A 24,100-nucleotide genomic window follows, 5' to 3' on the forward strand; every position below is an offset into this window, starting at 1 on the left:
TGAAGACGTGCTCTTGATCCAATGTATTTCTCTAAGAGGAAAAACTAATGATTTTTATTTTGTGGTAAGTATTGGAGTGTTATATTAAATTATAACAACAGCAATACTTTTAGATTTAATTAAAGCAATACATTTTTAAAAAGTCGATTACATTTACCAGAGAAACTTGTCTACATTTACATGCACGAGTTTCACTGCTTTAATTTAACCCCCACTCCCTAAGGGGTTACTGTCAATGTTAATCGATGTAAAAAAACAACAATTCAAAATCTTTTAAAATCAGTTATATTCATATTATTTTGACAGCGTCCCATACCCTTTGCAACCCTTTAAACAAGCAGGGCGCTTTTTAGTATTGTTTTAAAATTAATTTTGTGCGAAAAGAGATTTTCGTTTTTATGTTTAATCCTTAAGCTTTATACAGACTTGGTATTACACACTGAGCGCAGGTATCAGTTTTGTTTAAAGCAAAGTTACTGATAATGTGATTGACAATGAAAACTGAAAAGCAATAAAATGAGAAGTAATAATTCCATTTGATAAAATACAAGTAAATTACATAATGCATTTTTTATGAGCATTGACGAATAAAAAAAAGCCAGTACACTGCAGTGGAGTCGATGCATATTGAGGACGGAGCATGTTGGAACGGGACCTCTCCCATCTATAGGTATTTTTTAAACCGAAAGTAATAAATTCACTTTCAAATAAAAGCTTTGATGTGTGTATATATATATAATGTTGCTTTATTTCATGCATCGACGCCGTTAACGGCCAAACATATAATATTATATTAAGTGCAGTATGTTTTTAGATAAAAATAATGATGCCAATATTTATTATCTTACATAATTTGAAGGCTATTCTAAATAATAGTAGATTATTATCAAGTGCTGTATTTGTTTTATGACTTTCAGTATTAAACAAAATAAAATATTTAATCGAAATACAGGTTTAATCTATTCATGTATATGATCACAGTACATTATGCCACCAAACAAACTGCGTTTATCGTTATTATGTTGTTGTAAAAATAAATAAATAATTTGGGGGAAAATAAGTCAAGCTAGTTAATATGCTTAACTTAAAAACGCACATATGTACACATCTACTAAGTTAAAATAATAGAAATACACCCGGTTTAATATTCGCTGACTGTGAGACTTAATAGTAAATACAAAAATACTATACTCGTAAACTTATGTAACCATTTATCAGTTATTAAAAATTAAAAAATGAATATTATTATTATAATTTTTTTAATGTACCAGTAAATTACAATGATTCCCTTTAAAAACCGATAATGAAAAATAAAAATTGTCTTTTTGCAATTTTGGCGGTCATAATAAAAACAACAATAACACTCATCTTTAAGACTGAGCTGTGACTATTGCTCCTCTCAGTGACGCGCTATATTTATATACATACATACTATACCTAGTCTACATAATGCATGATCATATTATATATATATATATATATATATATATATATATATATATACATAAATATGTATAGCCACTCTGAACACGTCGTCTTGTGTAATGGCCGAGGGGTGCGGTTTACTGGACCGTCAAATACGAAACAAATTGAAACGAACGTCTTGATGTATATATGACACACACACACACACACACACACTAAGCACACTCTCATTCGAACTTGGTAGATAATAATATATTATCTCCTTTACTCTTGTGCGCCGCCACTTCCACCAGTCGACCGCTATATACTGTTGATCTATAAACCCTTGCTCATTTTTTTTGTTCTTTTACTACTCTCTGGCAACTCGTAGAAATTTATTGCCGACTACACGTATATGTACAACACGGTCGGCAGAGGGGACTCGAAACAAACATTAAAAATAAAAAAAAAAAACGCCAACAATTGAACAACATTATGACAGCCGCATTAATTCCGCATATCGCTTTTTAGACGTCCGCGTTATAGATTGGGGAGGGAAATATGCGCCGCAGTGGGTTTTACAGTCGAACAACCATCGTTTACCTCTTAGGGCGGCTGGCACGTCACTCAAACCCAACAAAGTTTCCACTCCTTTCCAACACCCTCCCCGGTCACGACAGGCTCTCGGTCAGAATATAGTGAGATATCAGCTACCGTCATATAATATATGTAACAGTAACATTGCACGTATATAATCCAAGTCCGAAGTTATCCGTTAGTAATAAGTATTAATATTATAATATAATACGGTCCATTGGGTCTCAGGCGCCTTCAAACGGATTATGTAGTCTTGTACAGATAGTATTATTATCGTATAGTTATTATTATTACGAACGTTGGACCGGGCAAGAGGACAGACGGCAGAGAGGGAGAAAGAGCAGTGTGTTCGACGATTGTCACAAAAGGTCGATCCTTATAATAATTTTAAGCCGGCGCGGTCGCTTTCGGTATATATATATATATATATATATAGTATAATTTGCGCGCAAAACGAGATTATTGTTGCAGCGAACGAGAGGTCCACATAGTAATACAGTAATGGAGTAATACGGTGTCGTTATAATATAGAAGGATACTCTCGACGTTGTATAACTCTCTCTCTCTTTCTCTGGCAATTTGACAGGCAGTTCGCGTTAATAGTAATCACGTAGGCATCTGGGCGGCGGGAGCGAAAGCTGGTGGAGGTAACAGACAACGATGATGCTCATCCCGGGAAATCGGCTCGGGAACAAACCTCGCGTCGGGCACAGATAACGTCTGCAGCCGGTGTGCGCCAGGATAACGACTAGGCATGTTCGATAACAGTCGTCCATATCAATAATTGTGTACATGCGTTTCTTCGTAGAATCAAAATATAAAAATATCATTATGCATTAAACAGTTGGGGAATATTATAAATACATTTAATAATAATATTGTAATGCAATAAAAATGAACATCTAAGTTAGTTTACTCATTGAGGACTATTTGTCAGATTGGGGTCTTGTATAGTTAATTAGCTCCGAAATCAGAAATGTTCTAGATTGGTTCTCGCTGTTTATTGTAGGTAAAGGTAAATCTATTTGAATGCTTAGGTATTTACTTCCGACCAATAAAGTTTACTATCTTATTTAACATAAACTTCGTAAAACATTAACTCGTAATACATCTATAGTTATATTTATGTTCTCACCGGGAAAAAAAAGAATAATCAAGTTAATAGATGGTAAAAAATCTACAGAATGTAATTGTTCAGAACAATTGTATTTTTATTTTTGCGGCTTCAACGTCCAAAGATAATATAAAAAAAAAGTTTAAAAATTGTGTTTTATACGGACTTTTAATAAAATTCGATGGGATTCAGAATAATAATATTCTTATGAACTCAGAATATTTAAAACAAGTATAATATTATTTTAAGTAGAAAATTAAGTTGAAATGAGATCCACTAAAAAAACATCAACCCATTTTGTAGTTGATTTAACTGAATAAAGTTTTATAATCTGTTTAATTGGCTTAACCTAACTTAATTGTTATTTTACTTTTATAATTTAATAAATATTACAAGATTTAGTTGGCTGGGTTTCTGTACTTCCATAAAGTTAGTAGTGCAATCGAAGCACAATGAAAATAAATGTTAAAAACCACAATACTTACTCAAATGGAAATGGTTTTGTTTTCTGTAGTTCCTAAAATAAACAGATAATAAAAGTACTTGGGTAAAGTGCGTTGGGAAACAAGAACATTTGCCAACATGTTTCTAAAGGATTAACCTTAATACCGTTTTCCTGTACGCTTCAAACAAACTAAAACTGTCTATGCTACTGGAATCGAATGTACGGAATTAAGTTTTTATCTAGTATACAATATATACAAACTTTTAAAGTTTTTATTTATAGTTTATCCAAACTGAGAGATTCTGGAAATGTACTCAAAACATTATCTTAAAATAAATAATGCAGGAACAGGCACACACCTTATTTTTTGCACCGCAAATATAAACCCCAAGTAAATACAAAAACAATAAAACATTTAAAAACAATTTTTAAAAAAAATATATTAAAAACACTAATTTGTTCAATTTAATTCGGTTCAACATGCTGCGACGATAAAATATTTAAGTAGTAGGTGTAATATTATAATAATTGTCAAAAAGTTGTTAAAAAAACCTAACCGTGATCTAGCTTTTGAAGTTGGCATTAATATAATATATTTTCTGTGTTTTTATCCTTAAAAAGCTTCGACAGTCTGTTACATATCTCTTTTGGTTTAAAAACAATCGTACCTACCAGGTAATGTAATAAGTTACTATTATTTTTTTAACATAAAATAAATCGCTATTATACTTTGCTCTTGTAATATTTTAATTTATTAATGACAGTTCAAATACTTTTAAGCATAAGTAGGAATTAAAAGATAAGAAATATTTGTAACAATAAATGTATATTTTATCATAATAATTTTGAATTATTTGTAAATAATAAAATGTCAAAAACAGGTATCATGTTATGACTTAATACGTATAATAAATAATATTTGATATAGACGTCAACATCCACAATAAATAATTTGTATAGTAAGTAAAATATACGCGAGATGAAGTATATATTTTTATCTTAAGTGTCTTTCAAAATTGCATTTGAACTGTAGTTGCGAAAAAAATACAATGCGCATAATAATCTTTATCGTAATATGAGTTTATAACACATAGCAACCATTATATATTCACTGTTTTTGTTGTCTTGAGATTTATAACTACAAGACAATTATAAAAACTATAAAATAATTTTAAAAAAATATCTATTACAGCTCTTATATTATCTAATTAAAATATTATATATTCTATACAAGCTTAGGTATTTAGATATTATGTAAAAGGCTTAATTTTTAAGTGTAGACTGCAGTTACTAGGATAGGTTTAAGGAAATTTTATTAGTATTCTTAAAATTAAAAAAAAAATTAATTATTTAAACATTAGAATACAAGATAAATAATTATTTCACCAGAAACAAAAATCCGACACCCGTTGACCGCATTATCGGAATCCGCAGTGTGCCTAGCTTTAGGTGGTGCCACGTATATAATATTAATTAATGCAACTGGTAACGCCGAAGGAGATGATGTGTGAGAAATGGAACCGAGTGTGATAGACTATGGTAAGGATTGTTTAGGGGGGGGGGGCGCACAGGGTCGTTTGTGTAGTGTTGCGGCAGCGGCGGCGGGATCGTTTCACCCCTATGGTGGAGTTGGGGGGAAAAGGGGGAGGAGTTGGACTGTCGCGGTCCGCCGACGGTGGCGGCACAGGAAGGAAGGGATGAGGATTCTGAGAGTGTAGCCCTCAGTGCGCCGCCGGATAGCCCAGGCTTAGCATGTTGATCCCGTTGGATTAGTGAAACGGCTACCCAGTACCAGGTTAGTGTTTTGTCCATTTCCACTAGACCACCCCTCCGCGTCTTCTCCACCATTCGTATACTTACGTCGCTACGGCCGTTCGCATATTTACTCGAACGTAGAAATAAAATATAAATATATAGATATATACTTAAGTATAATTGTGAGTGTAATTCTCGTGTGTTGCGTGACGAAATCCCATTAAGTACTGTAAATCATACGTGTACTGCTTCTTCAAAAGAAAATATCATTCGTCAAACAGATCAATAGGTATGTATAAAAAAAAAAAATTTAACAATAGGCATTATTTAAATGAAAAATGTATAAGAGTTGTTAAATTTAGATTGTTGAAAAATATCTACATTTTTAAATCGAGGTAGTAATGCTTTCCGTGTGAGCAAATTCTTAATAATTTACAAGTGTGTGCTTTGCATAGAATTTGAGAAAAAAAATTGTTTTATAGCAATAAATTACGTATTATAATTACAATAATGTTTAGTAAAAAACAACTTAAAAATAAAATTAGCCAATAAACCTTAATTAGTAATAAGAAAACCATATTATTTTATACTAAATTAAAATTACAATTATTTCTTAAATATATAAAATTCAACTTCAATAATATAAGTTTTAAAACATTTTGTTATAGAACTGTTCATAAAAAACTAATAACCATGTTATCAAATAATATTTTTTAAAAATGTTATCGTGACTTCGGTCGCAAAAAAACGTATCTATGTAAAAGTTATACTTTCTCAGCTATCGCATTGAAGCTAAAACTAAAAACCAATTACAATTATTGTGATCATTATAAAAATTACTTTTTATAATTTTTTTAATATATATTCAAGAGTATTAGTTGACTTCATATAATATCTTACAATTATTTAAATAATGATTTTATTTTGTTATAGTATTTATTACACATTATTTTTCATTTTTCCTTTCTTTGACTTTTACCTGTTAAATTTAAACAAGAATTAAAATATCTATTATACCTATTTTTAAGGACAATACAGAGCAAATAGAATATCTAAAAAAATCGAATACATGCTATGTTGACATATTATTTTAAGATCTCTGTATGATGTCTACTGCAGGTAAAAGGTAATACCTGCCCAATAGCTGTTATGTCCTTTTTTTTAGTGCATACTCTTTTTTAAAAATAAATATTAAATATTGTTTCCTAATATTTTCTTCTGACAATTTCTAATTTTATGTTGATTATTATTTTTAGTAGTTGTATGTTTTTAATTATTATTGTAAAAAGCACATTCACAAAATGTACCGTATTTGGGTTAGAGTATAATATTATGTAGTACATAAACTAGTGAATATAACGCAAAAGTAAGTGGGATTTATTATTGTTTTTCTTTCGAGTTACAAAGCCGACTTAATACCAGCGGATCACAGTTGATCTCAAACGATTTTTCGTTTGGTCTACTGTTTTTAGTATTTTCAATAGATTTACTTATTTATTTTCTACTAGAAAGTATACATTTTTCAATGCTTTATTTTATTTATTTATTAAAATTCCATATCTATATAATATTATAATTACAATTTAAAAATAGTCAACACCACCGACCCCGCTTAGAGTCGCATAGAGTCTGTTAATTTAAGCTTTTATACAAATAAATTATAATAACCATAAATTCTATTACAGAAATAAAAAATAAAAGTTTTGTAATGCATATATCGACGCCCCGTTCGTGCTATTGGTGCCAACGGTGCTAGTTTTCGTAAGAAGCCTCGAACGGTGTTAGTTTTCGCTAGAACTTGAACGGTGCTACTTATCGTACGACGCGTCGATATTAATTGTGTGGTTTTTATGAAGAAAATAACTTTTTAACTTATTTCGTCGGTTTTTTTGTTATCATAATGTACATCGATTAAAAATGTTTTACGATTATGTCTTTGGTAGGTTAAAAAAAGATTTTTCTAATTTCTACCTCAAAATCAAGACAAACCTACTATATTGTACTTGCAACTCATTTTCTAAAAACGAGGAATAGAACTAAAACTCATATACTTCCCTAAAGGGAGGAAATATTTCCACGCTTTATTTGGCCAAATTCTAATACTTAAGATTTACGACTAAAATGTAGACCTAAGATAAATTTATTACATTTTTAAAATATTTTATATTATCTTAATCAAATTATCATTAAAAAAAATAATTTAGAAAAATCCTAAAATGTTGTTATAAAATCACTGATACACGAGTTCGGGTTAGGAGAGCAAATTTGTACTAAATGATTCTGCTAATTAAAAATGTTGCCAATATTGCACCTAATAACTTCTTTTGCTCCATAATTTTAGTGTTTTGGAATGTGCAGCATTATAGGTACAAGTTACAACATACATATAATAGCGGATTTCAAGATTTCTCAAGGTAGACAAATAATGTTTGCACCACAATAAACAACTTTTCACTTATACTATGTAGATATTTGTATAAAAGAACGCTATTTACAATTTTGCCATCTGCTAGGCAAACTACAATGTTGCCTACCGCCTACATTATTATTCCAGTTATTACTGGAATATTGGATATTGTACATTATTTTATAAACTAGGTACTCGATATTATTCAGTAGGCGTATAATATGCATAAACATATTAAGTTGTCTTTACCCTTGGTATTTTTGAAATTGCTAGGCCGATTGGAACAATATCTTATCGGTGTAAGGGGGTGTTAAAAGTCCAAAACACCACTTTGTCTTGTTTGAGTTGAGAAAACTGTCAACATAATATAATAATATCAACTATCAAATAATTGTCAACTTACACACGTTTTAAGTTTGTGGAAAACTGTTGGACCAAAAGAATCACGCGATTGATATATCATTATCAATTTGCCCCACGGAGGGGGGGGAGGCGATGTGAACTTTTTTGGTAATTAGTTGTAAAAGTTTTAATTAAACTGTAGAGTGAAGGTTATTTTAATAATTAGATATTAAATACGTTAATTTCATCTAATTTAATCATAAAATTAGGATGAGGCGTATGGAACACATACACTGTGTTTAATTGGATCATTAGACTGGGAGGAGGGATGCCTCTAAGACACAAACTCAGACCTGTGTCCGTTTGACGAGGGTGCGCCGCGTTGACGTGTAGGTCTGAGGTGTGGCCAGTGGTTATTGGATGGCGCAACGCGGCGTTGGCGGCGGTCAAAAAAAAAAAAAACACTGGAGCCAGTGCGTCAAGACGGCGGCGTGCGGCGCATAAAAATAATAACGACGCAATATTATTATGATTATATGTTGTATGAAAAATCGCTTTCAGACAAGGCGTATACGAGTAGGGAAACCGTTAAACAAATGAACTTGTTTCGGCAAGTGCGGGGAACACGCGTGGAAAACGGTAATGGGGAAGCGGCGGCGGCCAAAGACTCGGCGGCATACACCGACTCCTGTGCGCTTGTACTTATGGAAGTGTGTGGAAGGAAGGAAGAAAAAGGAACAACGAAAAATAAGAGAGTTTTTACGTCGTCCGATAGGAGGCGGCCGCGCGCGCGAGATGGAGCGCAAGCGCCGCCCGCGACGGGCCGAACGCGTAGGGCAGAGTCCGCCCATAACGGGACATGGTGGACGACGGTGCCACCGCCGCGCGATCGGTTCTCGTATATATCTCATAGCCGGGGGGCTCAAACCGCGGATAGTCGACCTAATCTGAGGTCAATTTGTTAGCTTAACTTTAAAACTCCACGACCATCTTCTTGGTAGTCTGCCGTGCGTGCGTGCGTACAATAATAACAAAATAAATAAAATACCGAACGAAAATCACGACGGTTATAATAAAATAGAAGACGAATAATAATAATTATTATACTATGTACTCGTGTAAGTATATTATGTTATTATACAAACCGCTGTTGTCTTGTCGTTAACAATATCTATCACAGTGTCAGTTGCGATCCGTGTCCGCCGGCAGTACATGTTGGGCTCGAGTGCGACCGGGACGGGACGAACGCGCAGTGCCGTTTTATGTGATCCCATCGTTTAATGATCCACCGAAATCCCACATAAATCCGCGGCACAGTTTCGGGGATTTCTTTCTCTGTACATTATTATATACACTTAATAACGATATTGTTATATATTTATCGCCGCCCTTACGTTAGCTATTTCGACCCGTGTCCGCCTTCGACGATTGTTATATAGACAATATTTTTGTTTTCTTTCAAAAATCGTTTATTTAGTTAGGTTTTTTTTTGGTAACTATTGCAATCGTCTACAACAACGATCGTTCCGATCAAGATTCATACTTGCACTCGAGACCACCGTTGCACTCAAGGTATTGTTTTTATATTGTAATTTTTGTAACAACCCACGCCGCTGTAGCTCGCTGTGGTACATTTCTAATTGAGAAAAATAGGCAAGCACCAATAGGATATACGCCCATACAAAAACTAAAAAATATTAGTAACTTATAAACCTCTATTAAGGGTTGGAGGAAAGTGTGTTATCAGTTTAAAATAAGTTTGAATATGTTTTGAAAATAATTTACGAGCACAATTAGAAACGTTTGTTTTTGTCATTGGTATATTTAATTTTCTGTCAAAAACACTTTTTTTAATGCTATTTTGACAATATTAAAAGTACACTAACGCTCTACAGTTTTTTTAACAATTTTTAAATGGGCTCCTGTGTTGGCTTTTTTAAAATGTTAAGTGAACAATTTACTATGGCAATTCGTTTTTATGGAATACCACAAAACTTATCTCGTTAATGGACTTCGTCCTTTTTATAAATGTCACACTTGTACAATACATAACCATTTGAGTGGTTATCTTCACTATTAATATATATTAAAAATTAAAATATATTTTAGTTACTTCGGATTCAAAATACTTGTACATAGGTACATGTAAATTTTCAATATTCTATTTTTTTTTTAATGCACTTAAAATATTTGAAAAGTTTTTAATAGACAATAACTATGCAAACTCGATAAGTAAACTATGTAAATAAATATAACTAAGGTAAAATAAATATAATTGAAGGTTATACAAATTAATAATTCGTAACTGAAAGGTTTAATATATGATACTGGTTACTGAAGATATGAATTTAAAAAAAAAATCATGTATTAAATTTTAAAATCTATTTTTAAAACTACTTAAATCGTCAAAATGTCAAGCCATACTAAAAAATGTCATCAGGTTTTTTATTAAACAATTATCTAATAGTTTTGCACTTGATGACTTCATATCTATTTTTTTATACATTTCAATGCAGTAATTCAATGACAATGAATAATACTATGGTTTTTACATTAAAATGTTATAGTTTATGCTTGAAAATAAATTTAGATTAGCCGCAGTGAACTATAGTCTCTAAATATGTTTTCTAATGAAAATGACTTATACATTTAAAATAAAAACCATATTTTTGGACTAAATTTGACAAATATTAGTAATCATCGCAACACACGTTCACATTCATCAAAACCGTCAATAATATAATCAAATGCCGACATGCATTGGCTAACATCCTCAACAGGTGTCTAATGAATGTTAACCATGGTAATAAATACGGTTTAAGATAAAATCTTAGAGCATGATAATAAAGATAAAGATACACTTAATTTATAATTTTTAAAATAAAACAAATTTTATTAAAGTTAAAATAAAAAGAATTTTTTGTAAATATTCAATTTAAATACTGTACAATATTATACAAAAAAAAAATGTTCAGCATGACTTACCGGTAATTTCTTCTAAAATAATTTACTAACTTGCTCTTCTTATGCATTTTTATACAAAAACAAACCTTCCATTGAAATTTGTAAAATTGTATGTATTCTAAATAAGAAGTTTAGTTGTGGATAGCCCTTTAATTAATATAGTATTATTTCTCTCTCTCTCTCTCTCTCTTTCTCTCCTATATAAAATGTAGAAAATTACTGTACCTAAATAGTATAGTTTAATATTCTAAATATTTACTTAGTTTTTGGATTTTTATATATTTTTCAGCAGATATCAGTTGCCTAGATTTTGCACATACTTTGGCTTTTATCAACTCACAGTAATGGTAGCCACCATCTAAAACAAGCGCAACCATGATGGAACGATTAGAGAACCTGACCGACCCGAGCCTGTGCTTGCAGGACTTGGTGTCGTCAACGGGCAATGACCACCACAATATCGCCCTGCAACACGCATCATCCGCGTCATTTCACCATCCGGTTCATGATGGCGGAGCCGGTATACACCAAGGCATGCTGGGTCATCACCATGTGCATCACCATGATGGGCATCACCATCACCACCACACATCCGTGCCATGTCCTCCTACGCTCTTGCACCATGAACCGTTAGAGAAACTTAAAAGAGGTAAGATGTCAAACCCAAAATAATTAATTCAACAACACTAGCAACAGCTATCATGCGTAAAACCAGTTTATATTGTTGTACAGAGTACATAAACGTTATATAATAGTATAAAAGTATAATTATTCTATTATAGTCCATTTAATATGCACAATATCCATTTATAGTAAAGTGAATAGTATATATATTTCTAAATTCTATTATAGTAGTACTATAATTGTAAATGTAAATTTGTAATTTCTTAAAGATGTTTAATTATACTGATATGATTTACAACGGTTTATATTTCATGATTTGTCGGTACATTTTTAAATGTTATTCAAATAACAGCTATTTGAAGTAAAAAAATTACTGATGCCCTTTACTTGTGAAAAATTGTATTTATCATAAGTGAAAAAATTCTTGTAGTTCTGCATATTTTTTATTCCTTATTCGCCGAATAATCAGTTATTTTTTAACTATAATTCATTATTCGAATACATTATGCCCACCTTTGATGAATAGTATAATATTTATTTTACACTGAATATGGCTATTGATCTAGTTTACGCTAGATCAATTCGTAATAATTTAAAACGTTGTATTGTGTAAAATACCGTTTCACAAATATTAGTAAATTAAATAAACTATTGTTCCTGAAAGCATAAATTAACTTTACATTTTTTTTGACAAGTTCGAAGTTAGATAACTTATCAGAATTATCATACCGAACCGGATAATTATTTCTATCAACGTTTGTTGTAATTACAACAAAATAATGTAAATTTGGTCTTGGTAACGTTTTCGTTTTCTGTATAATTATAATGATTTTTTATTTTTCTTAATATTTGTAATGCATCAACATCTTATAACATTTTAAGTTAAAATAAAGATCGTGTAATAAATGTTTCATTTCCTTCGGCAGACACAATCAGACGAACAAACGCACCGTTGAATTTACCCAATTTATCTAATATTCTATCAATGTAATCGTGTAGCATATTAGCATTTTCTAGGATCCTATCAGAAATGGCCGAGTAGTCTCCTTCCACTTTCACTTTCGTTAACAGCTGTTGGTTGACATCGGATGCCTTGGCGAGTCTTAAATTTTTTACAGCTTGACAAAAATAATTTCTCGTAAACTGTTCCCGTGCCGCGAGTCTGTCCGTGCTAATCGTATTCATTTTGGCCATCATGTCATTTATTGCAGACCAGTAGATATTTTCATCGAATCTAAACGTCCTTAATGCAATTTTAAGAGGAATCACGAGCACATGCCAGATTCCGAGCAGTTGGTTTTTTTCCACTTGCATTTCTGTTTCGTTAACGGCAGGCGGTCGGCTTTGTAAGGTGTGGTATGTATATATGTGAAACCATGTGAAGTACACAATCGTTAAGTGGATGCATTCCGCAATCAGGGCATTGTACTTATTACCCCGGATCGGGTATAATTCCCATTGGTGTGATAGTTGCTGCTGACCAAAATCTGTGAGATATTCCGTCAAACGACGTTCGACGTTATTCGTTTGAAGTTCAATAACAAAATTTGACCAGTCGTAGACGATTTCGTGGTGAGAATGAAGTTTTATCAACATTAGATTCGGTACGGTGTAGTGGTCTGCGAGATCGTAAGCGTAGGCTAAAACGTCATCTCTTTTGTACAATTTATCTATTGTCTTATAGACTGCTTTGTCAACGAGACAGTAAATCGCTTTCCTCTTTGTGAGGCACAGGCATAGGCTTGGAGGTACTAAATATTTTACCTTGACACATTGGGTAACGAACTCAAACACGATTTTTTCTATGCGTTCGTTGTTTTCTCTGAAATGGTCTCTGTAATTTTCACAGTGCGCGTCTGAAGCCTTGAGACCCGCCACAAAGGTAAATATTTCAATTTGCCAAGAGTAAGCGTCCCATTTCGCTTTGTGTAACATAGACAACATGCGGGACAGGTAAAACATATAGTCGGGAACTAACCTGTTAAGCAAATTTTTCAATACGTTGATTTGTTCTTGATGCATGCTTGCTTCGAGTTCCCTCAACATATGTAAAACGAACAATCCATTAACACACTGGATCTCTTGCATTTTCTGGCGATACCTTTTGACGAACACGTTTTTAAAGTTTAAACGGTCCTCGTTGGTGTAGAATTCGTTGACCAGAATCTCCTGGTGTTCGTCCATAATGTAAACCGGTGTTGCGGCTAAGGTAGGTATCAAGTTTAACAAACGTATGAAATTTCTGTCATACAATTCTTCCAAGTATTCCTATTAAAATGTAATATTTAACTAAATTAAAAAAAGTTTAAAAAATATTCCTTGAAAATGATTTACATGTGTGGTTTTCATGTATTTTTCTAAAAACTTATTCTCTCAAATTAGAATCCCGATGAACACCAACTAGAACATTAAAATGTTCTATTACTCCACACAGACGTGTAAAACTCGTATTTGAACATTCATTATATTATACTCTATCAAACTAATATACAATTTCGGAAATACTTTTCTCACAACGGCCACTTCAAAACCCCCCTTGACACTCTGTTGCCTTTACACCTTCTCCAAATCTATAAAAGAATTAAAGCTGTACAAGGTTTTTCTTCTTATCTCTATCCTTTTGAAACAAGCTGTCTCGCACAAAACAACGGTTCCATCGTCAATTTTCCTTATATAAAACCAATTTGGTTTTTATATATAGCTGTCTCAATTCTAATTTTCTTTTGCCCAAATCTTCATACCATTAACCATAAATTGTATTGTTTTATAATTGCCACATTCTTGAATAGTTTCTCCCCTGCCTTAAAATATATATACTTCAAAACTCTTCCTCCTCTTTTTTGACATATTTCCGTCTACTAGGACTCTGTTCAAGCTAAACATATTATTTTACAACCATAAATCCATAAGAATGACTAATAATTTGATAATTTGTATACAACAACTTTTGTTAACATAAAAACAAATGGCTATATAAATGTATTTATTTTTTTATTTAATTATACTACAATGGTACAATAATTATTATTTATTACAATTTTATAGGAATATGACGTAAACAAATTATTTATGTAGTTGTTAAGATCGTTATTAATAGATCGTAAAGAAACTATTCGAAAAACGTTTTACTCGAACAAAAATGTGCACTACTGTGCATACGGAATATTCAATATTTTAATTTACACGTATGTGTTCTATAAAATAATTAACTAAACCAAACTAATTTAAATTGACAATTGAAATAAAATTTAAAATCATAAATCTTAAATAATAACTGACAACTGATTGTTTACTCACTTGTTGATCATCAATGCGATGCGAACCCTAGAAATAAATACCCATTATAATAATTTAGTGATTTGCAATTTTTCACTGGCCAAAATATTATTTTCAACACTCCAAAATTTATGTGTTCATATTATTTATCGTGCACTGTAGTAAATTTTTCAATTATAAGTCCTCACAAAAAGGATTTATTATATGATATGAGTATTTAATACTAGTTTTTACTGATTTTGCAAAAAAAAAAAATCAAACTATTACCTAATATTGTTATGAGTAATAACAAAATAATAATAATAAACTTATTAAATATATTTATATCAAACATTTTACCTAATACATTAACATAACGATGAGAAAAAATGTATAATATGATAGATTTCTCAATTAAAGAATTCTAAACATTTTGTGGGCTTATGAAAAACAAAAAACCATTTGTGCATAAAGAACAATAATCGGCTAGTTACTTCTGCTCGAATTACGGCAATTCTCGGTGCTATGACTAAATCATTTAAACAAGCTAACAAAAAAATAATTTTCCAATTCATTGCCGCGTGGACGTATGAGATGAAGAAACAAGTTGAAGTACTTACAGTTCATCTTTAAATATCGAAGAACGTTCAGTTTTTAAATTGTATTAAAATTAATTTACAACTGTTCATACAAATAGCGTTGGGTAAATATAGAAACATCAACGTGACTATTACAGAAAAATATGATATATGTGAAATAATTATTCAAATTTCAATTTATACTTACTATACAGGTGACTTTTTTAACGCCTCACTCTAGTAAAAAACTGAAAAATGAATTTTTTAATCATTTTCAATACCATTTAAAATTAATATTCGTGAACAAGAATCTTGTTAATTATGAGCATACACTAAATATTTATTCGAATTTTATAATTTTTTCATACGAACCTTTCTTAATCTTGTATTACACATAATAACTAGGATGGTACAAAGACAATATAATTATTAATATTTAGTAAAAATGTTAGTCGGCAAATTCGCGAGTAATGTTCGATGTTTATACGGAATATAATTATTTTCTAGACGTGAAACCCGGCCAAACGGTGCACGTATCGACGAGTATTATATACAGTATACTAGAGCCTATATTATATTATTATATTACATTGGTGTTCACCAACCGGCTGCAGTTTAATGGGCAATAATTTAGCGCGTTATTGTTATACGGGGGTGTCCATTAGCATAATCATTGTTTGTGCGTGGGATGTCGGGGCGTTTGGCGAAAGGGACGGGCAACAACAAGTGTGAATTCCCATGTAACATAATACCAACTCGTCAGTATTCATGGTCGGCGCCCCGTGAAATCAGCGCAAGAGCGACCCTCCAAAAAATAAGGGTCCGCAATTATATACGTATACTCTGTTCTTTTGAGCGTTATTTTTTTACCGTATTGCTCGTCCGACAGACTATATAATTTCATATTATAGTTTAGTCAAAGTACACTCTGAAACCCAAAGTAGAACAGTAACAGCGTGGGCCATTTGTTTAATTATTATTATTTGTTAATTATTTATGTATAATAATGGGTATAGATGAATAACGCCAGCATAATATGATATTAAAACTCTTTTTTTTTTAACTTCATAAAAGTCTTATCACTGTGAAATCCAGAAATGCAGGTAAAATAGTGTTGTTACATTAAATAATGACCATTATGACCTAAAAAATAGAATATATATAAAATATACACAGAGTGGTTTATTTAACGTAACGTACTCATTTCTTTGAAAATAATTAACATTTTAGAGTGGTCCTTAAAAAGTAGATTTTCGAATTTTAACCTCGACGTCCACTAAAGAGTTTCTAAATACAATAAAAATACGATTTTAAAAACAAAATTGAAAATTTTTAACCCGAGCCCCACAAGGGTTGAAAAGTTTAAATGGATTTAACATAGGATTTCGATTTTTGTGCACAAAGCAATGCATAACTTTTTTCCTACTTCTAAGTTTGGGCTGAAATTTTGATGGTTTTATAGCTTGGAGTCTGCGGAACACGTACATCATACTCAAAGTCCATTCTGTTAAAATTGCTAACCAGAAAATGAAAATTTAACAAAATTAGGCGTTTTTTGGTACTTTTTTGGCTAATTTTCAAGAGGGAACATACAGAGATGGGATTGTTTTAAGCTTTATATTAAAGAGTATAATTTCTACTTAAAAATCTAGAGGACAGCCCGATCGCCAAGTAATGCCCAGAGAATATGGTGGAGACGGCAGATCACCTTATGTGATGGTAACAGTACTGTCGAAAGTATTCGTTTTGCTAGGATGTGATTTAAACTAATTACATTACTGTTAACTTTATTTTGAACGTTGTGTTAAAGATTTAGTTGAGTCTATTAACTTTTGTACTGTGTTACCAATAATTATGATATACTAAACTTAAATATTAGGTTTCTAGAACAAGCGACATCCCTCAGGTACATTAAAAACAATATTATCGGAAAAAAGTACCAAAAACCGCCTATATTTTGTTAAATTTTCATTTTCTGGCAGCAATTTTGACAGTTATGAACTTTGGGTATGGTGTACGTATTCAGCGTTTTTAAGGACCACCCTAATGTATATATATGTTAACATCATTCGACAAACGACATGTTTGTAAAAAGGGAAATATTATATGAAGCATATGGCCTTTACACACGTACAGGCATTACATATGTTATTAAAATCGACTACTTGGGGTTATACTTGGACAAAAAAATTATAGTATAACTCACATCGTCCTCCCTCTTTCTCGTCTTCCTCCGGCTGGTCGGTTGACATGTTTTATGTGTAAAAAAATACATATATATCAATATAAATGTTATCCAGCACTTGGAACTTCATGTAATGTTTTTAGTTATATTACAACAGAAGCAGCGTACCCTTTATGAAGCTGATAAACATAAATTAATTACGATACACCAAGGTTGGGGTCAGGTCACCATTTGCGGTATAATTTCTTTCTCCGTTAGAGAGAGAGTTTTATTTATGGGGGCAAGGTGCTCGTTTGCCCCACGACCGCATCTTGCTAAACGCGCATACATGCACACACTTATAAATCGGCGCGGGGATTCCCCAGGGTGTTTGCGGGTCGCTTATGTTTGCCGCGGCGTACACAGTAATTTCGAAAAACAAATTATACCTACCCCTTTCCCTGCACATATAATAGCTGTGCGGTCAACCTTATAATTATTCCCTCAAGATACAACCCTTTTGTGCGCGGGGCATACAATAATTTATGTACCGATGCGGCAAGTGTCTGCGCGTGCACCTATTTACATTGCTACCCCCTATAATATGTATCATACGGTATAGTGTACATTGCACAGTATACTGTATACGCGCCAGTCTGTCCATGCAAAAATCGTCTATTGTTTCCGATTTCGCAGTATATTAACCGATTTGTATATTATATTATATAATATGAAACCGTGAAATTGGTTTGAAATGTGAAATTATAACTGTGTAATGTTTACATAATAAGCAATTGCATATATTACGTACTAAATGTCCCATGTAGACCTTGGTGTTTACAAAGTTAGCCGGCATTAAGTGAGACCAATATTATTATTTTGAGTGGGACGGATAGAATATAGTTTAGTCATCGAACAAATTGTACATATTTGTTTGCTCATTTAAAAATAAAAGTATTTAGATAGATATCTTCATTTTATCAAAACAAATTAATTTTTTACACTATTTACACAATTTTTGGATATACCCACTTGAGTGACTTGTCTGTCAACGTTTCGGAACACTTGTACGTTCCATCAAAATTAATTTTTACTTCATAATATATTATATTAATAAGCTAATAAAACCAATTTCTTCTTACTAGGGACAGCCCATATCTTGTATAGTAAATAGTCTGCGAGTATAGATGATAAATTTGATAGATCAAACGGTTAATTTGGGGGGGGGGGAAGTTCAAATCCTTCTACTCGTTCAGGCTCTAAAAAAATGTCAGCAGCCAATCCTCCAAATAAGGATTATAATGTTTACTGATGTTCTGAGGGAGCTTTCAAAGTATTTAAAAGGTCTGAACTTCCTTAGCCCCCCCTTACTAGTTGCGCCAATGATTAAAGTTGGCAGTATGAAAGTGAAGCCACCAAAATTTGTAATTTTTGTTGGATTATGGATCTTGTGATGATGTATTACGATGCATAATAAGATAACAAAATTGTGTAATAATTGTTAATCAACATAATTTTACCATTAAAAAGTAAAACTGTATCTAAGTATAATTATACTATTTGGTTCCAATAAAAAGTACATTTGAATGTTGTAAGTATCGTATAAGCAGTTAGGCATTTATCTGAAGGACTAAAAACCCGTCGCGTCGTTTGATTGAGACAAAGATAAAGTTGACGTGACTTAATACAAAGGAATTGCCTGACACAACGAGACAGTGACGAATTTTAGAGTTAAACGTCTAAACGTTTGTGAATGGGCAACACGACCAAGATTGAAGAATTTTGTTGTCTGCGAGGTAGGAGTATATACATATAAATGTCTTCGAATTCGAAGTGTACGCTCTAAGACAGCACAAATAAAACGTTGCTTTGAAAAAATAGCCTTGAACACCATAGTGTTCGAGTACATTTAAGTATATAGGCAGTATTCGATATGCTGTCATTCAGTTGATTAATTGATAAGGTGTCACCCAATAAACTAATTTTATAAAACACTTTAACACCTTAATTTGCACAGATATAAATGAAGTGCTGTCACCGGCGTATATCGTACAGCAACTGCGTTGTCGTGACATTAATACCATAAAGACAAATATCAAATATGACTGGCACATCTAATATATTTTGTATAAAATTAACTATATCCTTATAGTACAACCATTATCCAAGGTCTTCTACGTTAGTCCTCGATACTGTTTGACGGAGATGGCGCAACGTTCAAATTAGACGAATTCTATTATTTATAATTGTTTTAATTTTTAATAATTTAAATGAATCATAATATTTGTTTATTAACACAATTACATTTTTTATTTTCAATTTTTTATTTAATTAACATTTAAACATAAAGAATGATTTTTTTGTATTAATAATATCTAATCATAAGAGCGGTAGCGTGAAAAGGAAAATCAATGTAAATTTTAAAGTAGTATTATCTAACGAAAATGTTAGCAACACTATTGTTATGATAGAATCTATCTAACTTTTGGTCGGGAAAATTGATGTTCAGGGGTGGTAGCACGATAAATAATGCTTGGTTTGTAATTTTAGATATTTTTGTTTACCTAAAATACCAAAACCGTGAGAACTGTTGGAACGGAACTGTCGATAATAATTAATCACCGGGCCCGCGAAGAAAGGCATGTGACCGGGATCGGTGCGAGCGTGAGTGTTATATTTTATATTGGCGGTGGCCACAAGTCAAATGACCAACGACTGCTGCAGCTGGTGTTCCTGCTCGGTGCTATATAATATTATTTATATACATATCAATTCCACCGCGGCTCATTTATCCTCACCGCCACAACCGGAAACCGATCGGCATTATCCCTCTTATTTACATTTAAACGAGATCTCGCGTGTCTCTCGTCCTACCGGAGGCCTATATCCAATACCGTCACCATATATTGATATACATACAGACCCTCGGCCTTATTAGTGTGCGGACACGCGCTAAACAAACCGAGGCGGCTTATTATTATATTGTGCCCTTCTTGTACGCCTCCCAAAACCAATCCGTGCGTCCCGCACTGGTGCGGTCACTCGTGATAATATGTCAGATGCGATTTTCCAAATAATCAGCTTTCACGGTTCTCCAATCACCGGTCGGGCCAATCCATATTATAACTCATCAATTTGACTTCTCCGGACGTTTATGGGTTTGTAGTTTGAACTCATTTGAGTCCAAAGTTTAGCCATTCGGTTGGTCGGTCTTGTCGCACTTATACTCCTAGTCTCCTCCGCGCAAACACATCACCGACGACCCTTCGGCCGGCTTATCCAGAAGTTTGTGTGAGCTACCAAACCGCACTATGCGCTTTAATTCAAGTACACATTACATTTTGCATGATTTATATTTACGTGCGAACCAATCGGTCACCGGTATTGTCGCTCGAACGCCCAAACGATATTACTATTAAAAGTCTTAATGATATTTTACGTTCTAATTTAAAATGTATCTGTGTCTACACACTAAGTCGGAAGTACACACAGCAGCCGGAAACTATGATTCACCTTGCCAAAACGTAGGACCAAATCCGTGTATTATCCAGAGCATTAAATACCGCCAATTATCGTGTCGCAATCAATATGTCTTGTCAAATGGTATACACGTGGTATTGATAAAAGACAGGCGCAGATCCAAGGGGGAGTGCAAATTAGCTTGAAATTTATTGCAAAATTACAATTGCTAAACATGTTTTTAAAACTGGACATAATATTACCAATATTATCTATAGAGAATTATTTAACTATTGTTAAAAAAATTGACATTATGATTATATATTAATGTATAATATATAATCATAATAAATACCCAAAATAATTAATATTTAAATTCAGTTTTAGAAAGTTATAATATTCATAAAGAAATAAAAAATAATGGATTTATCAATATTTTAAATATACAAAAATAACCCTCTATTTAGTATTTACTTACACATTTTAAATATATCAGTGATAACACAAATGTATTACTATTTGCTATACGTGTATTTTATAAAAAAATTGTATGCGAGTTTGATATGTTGTTAATTTTAATAATTTTGTCAATGTGAATTTTATGTAACCTGTTAAGGGGCAAAACACTGAAACTAGTAGTTAGTAATAAAACATTTTTAACACTCTATTGCCGGGTTGCACCAAATATTTACACAGAGCTAAACTCGATTAACTGGAGTTAAAATAAATACTGTTGCACAAACCATGTTTTAAATTTTATCTGTTGTTAAAAATGTACTTTATCACAAGTTAAATTAAAGAGTCATTTATCGCTGTGTAAAAATGTATGAATAGTTAAATTTTGTTATCAATTTTTTGCGTTAAAGTGATGATAATGGAATTATCATTAATTAGACCCTTTATGATAATAATATTACCTCCTACTGCTGATGCCTGATGCCATTTATTCGATAACCAGTATACAGGTAATAACCTGAATATAAAACAACGATTGAGCAACACTTGTAAATTAAACACATGTTAGTTTAACAAAAGATAAAGTTTAACAAAAGTTAGTTTATTGCGGTGGTAAATAATTTATCAATAAATAACGACAAGTTTGGTGCAACCGGGCTTATAACTATGTTTTTACATAATAGTTATTATATTATTGAAAAAACTAAATTTTCCTCTAGGGGGATGGATGAAATATTCGAGTATCCGTACCTTTCTTTCTCCCCTCCTGATAAATGCATTAACCGCCCCTTCAATCACATATTGGATGTACGCCTGACGAAGAGAGTAGTAATTAGTTATTTTTTCATAAGGGTTTTTATTATCTTCTCTTACTATATCTTAGGGTTCAATGAAAACAAAACAATGTCATCATTTCTACCATACGCTTCTAAGAATATGAGTACATTCTTATAGCCCGTTTGTTTCACTCAACGTTCGTACTGGAAGACTATTGGACTGTAAATCTTGATCCATTTTTTAAGACGTCTTTGCGGTTGAAACGTGAGAACGAGCTGTGTCGTGAGATAAAAAACACTCGCATCAAACGCGTTTATCCAGTACAAATACCCGAATCGTTTCCTCCCCAGCCCTCGGATGCCGCATGCTCCGAGACAACTTTATAACCACCCACTATACTTGATCCATAAGACGCTGTTGTCGTTTGATTTACGAGGTATAATGACTACGAGAGGGAAAAAAAATAAACGACAAATTGCCGTTGCACGTCGACCACGTGTCTACTCTTCGCACAAATCGCTCCGTTGTCTGTTTCACTATCCAAGTGTTTGCAGCGATTTGGTCACGTTTTTCGTATAACATATAGGTATCTATATATATATATATATATAAATTATGTAAGACTACCCCAGTACCGAACGTTTATATGCTTTCTGCAGACAGCTCTTCCTGTAAAACGATCTCGACAAGAGCCGTCAAACACGATCATCCGCGTAGTGGTGGGATTTTCTTCGCCAAAGAAGCACACCACTATTACCTATACGTATATATTATGTACATGTACTATATTAAACGTGTCTAGTGGCGCACGCCGGTCTGACTTGTCATCGGTGTTTTATCGCCCCGGGGGTTGAGAAAAACGAGACGAGCACTGCTAATGGCCAGTCGATTATACGTGTTAAAAGAGCTGTTTACAGCTTGTAAGCCGATAAATCACTAGGCGACGACCCGAGCAGTCTGAGCGTTCCCTTTACGCGACTAGTAGCAGTCTCATGTCACAAATCATATGTATACAAGCGTCGTCGTGTTGGAATGATAATTTATTTATGTTTTTCCTGAGACGGTCCAGGATGTGTGAGCACTCAAGGGGTGGTGGGTGAAGCGACGGACAACGATCATTTGATGTAATTTATGCGGATACCGAAATAGCCGGACGGACGTTATATTTTGGCAATCTCTATATGAATTTCAGTACGTGACTTAAGACCGATACGAAAACGCAAGTCGCACCTCAAAAGACCGCAAGGTCTTATGTGTTATTATGTAGTACACTAACTGTTCTTAACGAGTAAAATAATGCACACTAACGTTTTGTAGCATTATCGACAATATTGAAGTACATTATTGAATATTCGAAAATGTTTATCGACAGCAGACTCAAAACATTTTTTTTCAACCTTATGAAATATTTATGTTTTAAAATGAAGAAATACTTAAAATTTCAGCCTTCTAGGACAACTCTAAGTGGTTCCTATGGAGACATATTCCCCCCCCCCCCATTGATTTTAGACCTAAAAAATACATGTTTCATTATAATCGTCATAACTTAAAAAATTATAAATATAATTTAAACTTACAAAAAAATTCTGAAGGCTAACACTTTCACCTTAAATATGCTTTACTAGACATTATTATCTTAAAATAACGTAATTAAATTAGAAACAATCTCAGAAAAATACATAGGTGGTCTAACTAAATTTTTAGTTGGCCCAACTATTTATTTAGTTAACCCAACTAGAAATGTATTGTCTTTATATTA

The 24,100-nt window shown here is 32.5% G+C and overlaps 1 protein-coding gene across 5 annotated transcripts in view; it reads left to right on the top strand.

Moving 5' to 3' along the window:
- The first annotated feature begins 5,301 nt into the window (after positions 1-5,301).
- The window catches only part of LOC126838056 (pituitary homeobox homolog Ptx1-like), a 33,478-nt gene continuing 14,679 nt past the window's right edge, over positions 5,302-24,100 (top strand). The window contains exons 1-2 of one of the 5 annotated variants that reach the window (XM_050572157.1): positions 5,302-5,604; positions 11,318-11,677. In XM_050572157.1, coding sequence (XP_050428114.1) covers positions 11,404-11,677 — 274 coding nt within the window. In that variant the 5' untranslated portion in view covers positions 5,302-5,604; positions 11,318-11,403. Of the gene's footprint in view, positions 5,605-7,232; positions 7,255-8,998; positions 9,637-11,317; positions 11,678-24,100 lie in introns of those variants that run through there. The other 4 variants (XM_050572158.1, XM_050572159.1, XM_050572155.1 and 1 more) reach the window with 4 other exon arrangements.

This window comes from Adelges cooleyi, unplaced genomic scaffold (assembly GCF_023614345.1).
Source record: "Adelges cooleyi isolate 19-005CV unplaced genomic scaffold, UGA_ACOO_1.1 ACOO_flye_CR_arks_rails_tigmint_CR_PRNA_30, whole genome shotgun sequence".
NCBI classification, from domain to species: Eukaryota; Metazoa; Arthropoda; class Insecta; order Hemiptera; family Adelgidae; genus Adelges; species Adelges cooleyi.